The sequence below is a fragment of the Formica exsecta genome, unplaced genomic scaffold (assembly GCF_003651465.1).
Source record: "Formica exsecta isolate Colony F162 unplaced genomic scaffold, ASM365146v1 scaffold4, whole genome shotgun sequence".
Taxonomy (NCBI): Eukaryota; Metazoa; Arthropoda; class Insecta; order Hymenoptera; family Formicidae; genus Formica; species Formica exsecta.
In genome coordinates this window covers 1868081-1877903 of record NW_021851238.1, presented here as the reverse complement: position 1 = coordinate 1877903, position 9823 = coordinate 1868081, and the positions used below count along the sequence as shown (strand labels likewise).

Sequence of the window (9823 nt, the reverse complement as noted above, 5' to 3'; positions counted from 1 at the left end):
GACTTGAACGTTTAGATGAGGGCGCTAACTTTTCTGAATCGGCCCGCTCCTGAGGCATAGCGTTAAGCCCGTGTCACACTACGCATTGCGGACGCAGGTCGGATTTGGATTATGGACTGCGAATCGTCAATCATCCAATCACATCCTTCGCTACTTCGTTCTGATTGGATGAATGACAATTCGCAGTCCGTACTCCAAATCCGATCCGAGTCCGCAATGCGTAGTATGACACGGCTTTTACGCGCGCAATCGGCGACTCGGCCGTCGAGCCTCGAGCGGTAGTGGGGGGACCGTAGGCGTCGCTTCACATATCGGCCCGAAAATGACAACTATCTCCGAGCACGGGTTTACATAAATAACATTGCAACCGACTATATCCAGGGAGTCGATTGTGTATCTTTGAAACGAAGTGAAAATTACAAAAGTGAACAGATTTACTAGATTTCGACCAATGAAATCGTAGATACTCTAGTAAATTTACTCACTTTTGTAATTTTTACATCGTTTTAAGATACACAATCAATCTCCAGAATGCGACTGGATACGATCGCGAAACAAAACGAAAACAAACTAATGACCAAACTACAATTTCGGTGAATTTATCTGGCATATACTGATTACACAAATAGTAGAAACGAACTGAAAAAGGAAACTGTACTTAAGCGACATCTGGAAATCGTTTACGAAACTTTATCCTTAGATGTGAAGCCCGTGAATGGATGACGGTTATTTGGATACATTGCTTATTGGCCAATTGAACACAGGGCTCTCTGATTGGTCAATCATGTTCATTACTCTAGGCATCGATCAGTATGAGCGATTGTGTTCAAATGAATCTCTCTCACTGTCGTTTGTTTATTCATTTATGTTGCAAATTTCCGAAGAAAGTACAAACAAATCCATCATTCATAAAAATTAACAGAGAATTATATAAAAAAAAATCTCTCTTAAAAAATTCATCTTTCAAAGTTTGAATTATAGCAACTTATTTCAGTTCGTTTCATCTTTTATCGAAATATAATTTTCGAGTTCTGTATCGATCTATTTAGGTAATAGTTGATCAACTTTCTTTAATAGAATTGGCATCGCATTGGAAACATATATTTACTATTTTAAAATCTGCAGACTTTTATTTTTTATATTATATTATTTTTGTTCAATTTTAAGTTTATAAATATATTTTTTAAAGGGATTATAAATTTATACATAGAAATGAATAGCTTTACAAAAATTGATATTTTATATAGTAGAAAATGTGTAAATTTTAAACTTCATTGAATTCGTCCATTTTTGTATGTAGTTAGCAATTTAATCCTTAATTAAAATGTATTTTCAAGAACATTTTTTTAAAATACATGTACTTTACATTTTTGTGTGTCAAACTTATATTTAATAGATAGGTAAATATAATAGATTATATCAAGAAGATACACTCTTTTCTGCACACACAATAATATAATACTTAAATCTTGACAAAAATATATATTGCATATCTTTCTTAAAGAAAATATAAATTATTTTGTATTTACTTTTTGCTAAATATGTGTAAGTCAAAAACATTGTAAAACTACTTATTAAGATGGAAGGTTTCTTTTAGAAAAGATAACACACTGTTTATTCTCGCTCGTATACAAAGTAACGTGGGCCACGCAGAAATGATGAATAACGATAGTTTCCTTACAAATACAAAATCCGGTTTCTGCATAAAGCGCAGACGGAAACCGGAACTCTGCGAATAAAGTTTTTAATCATGCCTCAAAATAAAAGTGTACATATTCTAATCTATAAAATTTGTTCTTCTGTACACTTTTTATAAATATAAAAAGAGAATATCTAAAAAAAATGAAAATTTATTAAGTGAAGTTGAATTCTTACAATGTTAAGTCACATGAAAATCACGTGCAAAAGAAATCCCAAATTTTTAGATCTTACAATATATGGCGATGACTGTATTCTTTAAATAATGTGTGATTTCCTTTTTTCTCCACAATAACATAAGCTCGTATTTTTCAACAATAAATTGCAGATGATTGTATTCGATCATGTTAATAGAAACTTGCAGTAAATGGCTGTGACAATTGAAGACTTTAAACAACTGCATAACGTGCAACTTACTGCATAATGTGCATCTTTAAATAAAAAATATACCAAATAATTATTTTAAATAACAAACACTTAAATCCAGATATTAAGAAATGAGAACAAAAGCATTAAATTAAGACATATGAATAAGTTTGCACATTATGGAATAAGATAAAGTCCCCAATCTTGCAGAGCGGAATAAACATAAACCAAAAATATATCATATTTTCTGATAAAAATAAACACTGCTGGAACAGTAAATTTCATTTAGTCCATTTGTAAACGTGATGCATTGTATCTCAACACGAACCACCTGTTTGTTGTTGATATACCTCTATTGTATCTCCCTCTTCCATTTCCAGTGTTGTAGGTGTATCTAATTCGTTTATGGGTTGTCCATCAAATCTAAATCTTACTGCTGCTATTGCCAAACCCTATGAGACAACATGAATAATAATAATATCAATCATATTTTGTCCAAAAGCATAATAGCTTATCCAATATTTCTTTAAAAAATAGTATTACCGAGAAAAAATTGGCATTTAAAAAATTTAAAAACTCATATTACAAAAAGATTACATCACAGAATATTAGTTTGTTACAGATTTTAGTGTATTTATATCAAAACATAAATGTTTCTGCTGCATTGTCATCAAAGATATCAATGTCTATACATTGACAATTTTCTGCGTAACGCTTGAGATTTATATATTGACAATTAAAGTTCACGAAATTATCAGTGGACACTTACTACACGGTCGCAGTATGCGTTCATCAATTTGCGAAGAGGTGTGTGTTTCTTAATTTTAAATTGAACTACCGCATTATCCTGGCCAAGCACCTTCAGGTTTATATGCTCCGATTCCGCCTTCGTCTCCTGCGTGAACAAAGGAAACAATTGATTGGTGTGAAACACGCGGGAGACGCGCTACCCGCGCTGCGAGATTGTAAATAATCGTCGGCGCGGTTAGGGTTAGGGATTACGAAGCGTTACCTTCTTCTCATCCGACATGGTATCGCAGATAGGCGAAGACCGATTACGAAGTGGGAATCACCGTAGAGAGTCACGAAAATTGGTGATACGTGGAACCAGCCGGTCGATACGTGCGCTCGGCGCGTATATGATTCTTGGAAATAAACACTCGCAGAGAAATCCCGCTCGATCCCGCTTCTTTCGCAAAACGGCAATCACGATGTTACCATCTTGGCACAAATGACGCATTGTACAAAGACACGCTACGCGCGCGAATTTCGAGACCGAATTTTTTGTTTAACGCGGAAGATTCGAAGCTCTGTACACGGGACGCGAATAACCAATCAATTTACAGCTTTCCTGTAAGAGCGAAAGGGTGATTGGTTAATGCGCGAATGACGCGTTATTCCCTAGCGTCTTGCATGCGAGAGAGAACGAATGATTCATCTCACCCTAGAGATAAATTCATTCTAGCTTTCCAACAAAAAAACATAATTTTCGGAACTTCAAAAATTCTGTATCTGATAGTCAATCGTGTGACATTGCTTTTATATGTATTTCTTGCTGGAAATTCGCGTTATGTCTATCTCAAAGACATCAAATATCTGAATACATGCCTTCTGTAAATATCACAAATATACAGTAATAAAATAATTTTTATTATTCCAACAATAAATAAAAATGTAATTTATTATGATAGAACAAACTTTAATAAGTGGGTATTTTAATGTATAAGATTTTATATATATTATATTATTTATTAATTATCCTTTGGAAGTATCTCGTCCATTGCACGTTTCCAGAATTTTCGTATATATTGACGATCTTGAAGAGAACATTGATTTTGAGTTTGATACCAGAATAAGAATGTAATAATCGCATCGAGAGCACTTTTTGATGTAACATCATTTGTAGAGTCATTGTAATTTAAATATTCCTTGTTTTCTTCCTCCTCTTCATTCTCTTGGTTTATTTCTTGGTCAACTTCATCATTTTCATGATGTTCTGGGAACTCCAGTTCTTGATCTAACACTTCTTGATTTAATACTTGGCATTCTTGTTTATTGTTGTCACTGTTTAACCATAAATTAATATCTTCTAATGTGATATTGTCATATTCAGGAATTTTATTTACCATATTCAAAAATAATCGTGAATCAAGTAGTTCTTCTAGGCATAAAGGAAAGATATTCTTCCAGCTATCTCTTATGATAATTTCCGTCACTTCGTCCCAAGCATCACTTATTAAATGACAGCATTTAAGTATGTCAAGAGATTTCAACAATTTCTGGACATCTTCTGCAGTTTCTGCTGCAAGTATTACTCTTAAAAAATGTTTTCTGTATATCTTCTTCAGTTTTTCAATAACTCCTTGATCCATAGGTATAAGTGAAGTCGTATCAGATGGTAGACAAATTACTTGACATCGTTCACTGATTGAGTTAAGTTCTTCTACCGAAGGATAATTGGAAACATCATTGAGTAGAAGAAAACATTGTTCGGTATTGGAGTTATGAACTGCTTCAATTTCTGGTAGGAAAATTTCTTGATACCATGTCAACATCAACTGTTTATCTATGCATGCATTGCTCTGTCTTATATAAATAATTGACGATGATCTTACGTTCTCTAAACAGTTATATGTTTCTCCAACAATCAACATAGGCAATTTGTGACTTCCTGTTGCATTTGTGCATACCATCAATGTGACTTTGTTTTTGTCCGATTCTCTATCAGGCGCTTCATGTTCACTGCTGATAAGAGTTTTATTTGGCATTGTTTTCCAATAGAGTACAGTTTCTTTGACATTATAAACTTTATCCAATGGTATTTTATTGTCCATAATGTATTTTATAAATTCTCGACAAAAAGTACTCGCATTTTTATTTGCAGAAGCTCTTTCCCCATGAACTGTTGAAGATCCAATACTATGCCTTTTTTTAAATTTGGATATGAAACCATTGGTGCCTTTAAAATTACTGGCACCGTTAAGCATTTTATTCAACTCAATTGCCTTCTCTTGCAACATTGTTCCTGTAACAGGTTCTCCTATACTTTTCTTTTGTAGAAACCATTCATATAGAGCTTGCTCGAGAGGACTATTTTCAACACCAGTGCATCTTTTCTTGGATGTTTGTCCTTGGCACATAATAAGTGCACTTCTTTGTTTTATCAGATATTCCTTGGATTTCTTTATAAATGTTATTGCCGACCTGGATATCTTGTATTCCCGTGCTAGATCACTGCCCTTTTCTCCATTATCAAGTCGTTCTACAATTTTAACACGATCTTCGATACTGAGACGTGTTTGTTTGGTTTGTTCCTGAGAAAAAGGAATACGAGCTATTTCCTGTAAAACAAAATAGGGTATTTTTACTTTTTAGTAATTATATATCATATGAATATATAAAAATCGAAATAATTAGATGAAAATTGTTAATAAATATTTCATCAACAATGTTTTCACTAAGATCGAGTTTAAGCAATATCATGTATTTATCAATATAATTTACACAGAGATTTCCATGTCGTAGACTATATATATATAAAATATAAATATTTTCATTCATCAATATAAGTATAATTTCAATATGTACTGATTGCGACTCTATTATATTATCTGATCAGGAGCAAGTAAAAAATTTGTAGTTTTTACGAAGGGATAATTTTACCCGTTTCGCGGAAATTTTGTTTTCAAATCATAACAAGCTCAACATTTCATATAATAAACGATTAATGAAAATTGATTATCAGCGAAATTTTTATCAGCGACATTTCAATAGTAACCATATATTAACGCACCTTATCCGTCATCTTTCATTCCTTTTATTTTCTATATAATCTCTATTGATTTTTTCGTTTTTGCGCTTTGTACAAATTCGAAAATTGCTATATCTTTTTCTTCGTATTTTTTTACATTGTGTATCTATTTTTATCACAAGAGAACTTATAACAAGTATCAAAGAGAAACCTGAGATGGGCCACCAATGAGGCACAATTTACCTCTTCGCACCGTCACCCGTCTCGCAATTATATGCTCACCCTATATTTCTATGTCTATGGTAGAATCCTTATCAGAGAGGCGCCAACTTGTTCCACTTTCTGATTGGTCGATTAAAATAGCCGCCATGTAGAATACAAACGTCACACGTACAGCCTGACAGCTGTCAATCAAATGTGGTTGTGTTAATATTAAAAGTTCAAATAAGTGCATATTATAATTTTTTGTTACCACGGTAAGTAGAAATGTCTTACATATGTTATATATGAAGAAATTAAGCTGCACATATTTAAACATATATATGTATATATGTGTATATATATATATATATATATATAAGCACTACCATAGACATAGTATATCTAGACTGAGCGTTTGCCTTTATTTAAGGAGTGGGGGTAAAGATGCACGTAGAAAAGGACATACTCTGTTTTGTGCCGCTTGCGTTCTCTCTCGCTCGCACATAGCATAGCGCTCTCTTTCGTCATGCTACGTGCGAGCGAGAGAGAACGCAAGGGGCACGAAACAGAGTATGTCCTTTTCTACGTGCACCTCGGCTCCCACTCCTCAACACTCGGTCTAGATATACTATATCTATGGCCTATACTGATTCTAGTTTCCATTTTGGCATTACCTTCTGTATATATATAGAAGTCTGTGGGCATCACCGACTGCGAACTGCGATTCATGACGTGACGTGCGACGTGCGTAGTGTGTTCCGAAGCTTGTGTGTGTTAGACGCATGTTAAAAATGTTTGTTTATAGTTGATAATCGTACTAATAACGCTAAACATGATGGATTATGAATTTAAGATGAAAACGCAGAAAGATCGCACGAAGGTTGAAGACCTCTTCGAGTTCGAGGGATGTAAGGTCGGAAGAGGCACTTACGGACATGTATACAAAGCCCGTAGGAAAGAAGGGTTAGTCTCTTTAACCTCCATCCTCCTAGCTCCAAAGCAATGCAAAACTCGTTTAATATTATTTCTCTGTCGAACATACATTCTCGTAAATACATTACATTCAACGTAATTTAATCATTCAATCCTCTTAGATTGTGTAATACAAATTTATTTGCTTCAAAATTTCTATAAATCTATTTCGTAGTCGAGTTTTTTTTTTTCTGTATAAAAGTACCTGTCGTCTTTATTTTATCGACCGTTTTTTTTCTTTTTTTTATATATAAGGTTTCTTAAACAGTATTTTATTAATAGTTTTTTTCGTGTCTAGCTCTCTGCATTTAATATTCAATAAAGTTTTTTAATTTTGGATTTAATTAGTCTGATTTGTCTATAAGTTAAAGATTATGAGAAAGTGAGAGAGAGAGAGAGAGAGAGAGAGAGAGAGAGAGAGAGAGAGAGAGAGAAAGATTAATATAATCATTGAATTTAAATTATTATATTTCATAGTTTAATCACATTGTCAATTCTCTCAGATTATATAATATAAATCGCGTTGATTCACTCTGCTCCGAAATTTCGATAAATTTATTTTGGAGTTTCTTTTCTCATATAAGTACCTGCTTCCTTTATTCTATAATCATCTTTTTATTTAAGGTTTCTCGAACAGCAGAAAAGCATATTTATTGATTGTTCATCTTGTTTATCTCTACATTTAATAGTTAATATAATTCTTTATACATATAATGATGGGTTTAATTGGTCCTATATTTGTTCTAATATAAAAATTATGTTTAATATAATCATTGAATTTAATTTAATTATCAATATTTAATATAATGTAAATATTAAATGTATGATGAAACTTATTACTTATTTTATTTTATTCTCTTAGCTAGTATTAATGTACAATTTTTTAAATAATTAATTTTTTTCGACAATTATGTGTTCAAAATGAATATTTAGTTAATGCTTTTATTCTTGTTGTAAATCATGATTGCAAAATTAAAAACATTCCATTTTATAAATTTAATGTACAAATTCGTAAATAGTGTTCCAGATAGTGAATTAAAGTCTCGGCCTGATACAAAAGACTTTGGCCTTAAGCAAATTGAGGGTACAGGACTTTCAATGTCTGCATGTCGAGAAATTGCTGTAAGTTTTCTCATTGCTCTTAAATAATAAACAATATTTGCCTGCATTTAACAAAAGGAATAGTTTGATTTATAATTTTTTCTATTATAGTTACTCAGGGAACTAAAACATGTCAATGTCATTACTCTTATTCGTGTCTTTCTCTCACACAATGACCGCAAAGTTTGGTTGTTGTTTGATTTTGCCGAGCATGATTTGTGGGTATGTTTATACTTTTAATGTAAGATGAAAGTATTTTCCAGCAATATATGATACCAATATCATGTAACAGTATGCTAATTTTATTTGCAGCATATAATTAAATTTCACAGAGCAGCAAAAGCTAATAAGAAACCAGTAATGGTACCAAAGGGCATGATCAAGTCTTTATTGTATCAGATTTTAGATGGTATCCATTATTTACATTCTAACTGGGTTCTTCATAGAGATTTGGTAATTGATGCTAGCGATGTATGTTTTTATTATATTTATTGATTATATTTAATGACATTAATTTTCTTTGTTTTAGAAACCTGCAAATATTTTAGTAATGGGTGAAGGAAATGAGCGAGGGCGCGTGAAAATTGCCGATATGGGCTTTGCTAGATTATTTAACGCTCCTCTTAAACCTTTGGCAGATTTAGATCCTGTCGTAGTAACATTTTGGTATAGAGCTCCGGAATTACTTTTAGGTGCCAGACATTACACAAAAGCTATAGGTTTGTGATGCTTTGTATGCCATTATATTATTTTAGCTCATACAAATTGTATATTGAATTATTTGTTTCAGACATATGGGCTATTGGCTGTATATTCGCAGAACTTTTAACATCCGAACCTATATTTCATTGTAGACAAGAAGACATCAAGACTAGCAATCCATATCACCATGATCAACTAGATAGGTAAGAATACAGTACGATTTTGTGTTTGTTTTCATACTACAGAGAATAAAATGAACTAATTTATACTTAGGATATTCAATGTGATGGGATTTCCCTTAGAAAAAGATTGGGAGGATATTAAAAAAATGCCAGAACACCCTACATTACTTAAAGATTTTAAAAGATCCAAGTGAGTTTGTTACAATGTAAAATGTAAGTCTACATTAATATCCCATTCAAAATCTTTAAATATAGATTTTTTTATTTTCAGTTATGCAAATTGTTCTCTTACTAAATATATGGACCGGCATAAGATCAAACCTGATAGCAAGGCATTTAATTTGGTATGAATTAAAAGAAGAGATGTAAAAATTTAATTTTACATACTGGACCAAAAAATCTTTATTATATTATTCTGTTTTAGTTACAAAAGCTACTGATGATGGATCCAAACAAGCGTATCACATCGGAGCATTCTATGCAGGATGCCTATTTCCAAGAGGAGCCATTGCCAACACAGGAGTAGGCATTTATTTCTATATTTTTATATATCAGTATAATTTAGATTTTTTAAAGTAATAATCTCACTTAAATTGTATTTATTTCATATAAAAATTTCAGCATATTTGCCGGATGTCCTATCCCTTATCCCAAGAGGGAATTTCTCACAGACGACGATACCGAAGAAAAGACAGAAAATAAAGCAAGACAAAATCAACAACAAACGGTAATTACTTCCGAGATACATCTCGGAAACATTTGTTTGTGATATACTTTATATATGAGGTTTAAACCACAATTACTATATAATAATAAGATAACTATTTTAATACAAATATAATCTCTAATA

The 9823-nt window shown here is 32.2% G+C and overlaps 3 protein-coding genes across 3 annotated transcripts in view; 1 reads left to right on the top strand and 2 right to left on the bottom strand.

Annotated features, from left to right (window-relative positions):
- Positions 1-1311: 1311 nt before the first annotated feature.
- Positions 1312-3309, bottom strand: LOC115239969 (small ubiquitin-related modifier 3). The gene is made up of 3 exons (XM_029814868.1): positions 3077-3309; positions 2834-2959; positions 1312-2516 (listed from the first exon to the last, which is right to left on the bottom strand). The coding sequence occupies exons 1-3, from the start codon at positions 3092-3094 to the stop codon at positions 2382-2384; spliced, it is 279 nt and encodes a 92-aa protein (XP_029670728.1). The 5' UTR covers positions 3095-3309; the 3' UTR covers positions 1312-2381.
- A 421-nt stretch (positions 3310-3730) lies between these two features.
- LOC115239874 (jerky protein homolog-like) lies at positions 3731-6060 on the bottom strand. Its single transcript, XM_029814669.1, has 2 exons — positions 5858-6060; positions 3731-5405 (listed from the first exon to the last, which is right to left on the bottom strand). The coding sequence occupies exons 1-2, from the start codon at positions 5867-5869 to the stop codon at positions 3816-3818; spliced, it is 1602 nt and encodes a 533-aa protein (XP_029670529.1). The 5' UTR covers positions 5870-6060; the 3' UTR covers positions 3731-3815.
- Positions 6061-6697: 637 nt separating this feature from the next.
- LOC115239875 (cyclin-dependent kinase 8) overlaps positions 6698-9823 on the top strand; it is a 3708-nt gene continuing 582 nt past the window's right edge. The window contains exons 1-10 of the mRNA XM_029814670.1: positions 6698-6979; positions 8008-8110; positions 8201-8311; positions 8402-8542; positions 8619-8808; positions 8880-8994; positions 9065-9163; positions 9245-9317; positions 9398-9495; positions 9595-9700. Coding sequence (XP_029670530.1) covers positions 6849-6979; positions 8008-8110; positions 8201-8311; positions 8402-8542; positions 8619-8808; positions 8880-8994; positions 9065-9163; positions 9245-9317; positions 9398-9495; positions 9595-9700 — 1167 coding nt within the window. The 5' untranslated portion in view covers positions 6698-6848. The remainder of the gene's footprint in view (positions 6980-8007; positions 8111-8200; positions 8312-8401; positions 8543-8618; positions 8809-8879; positions 8995-9064; positions 9164-9244; positions 9318-9397; positions 9496-9594; positions 9701-9823) is intronic.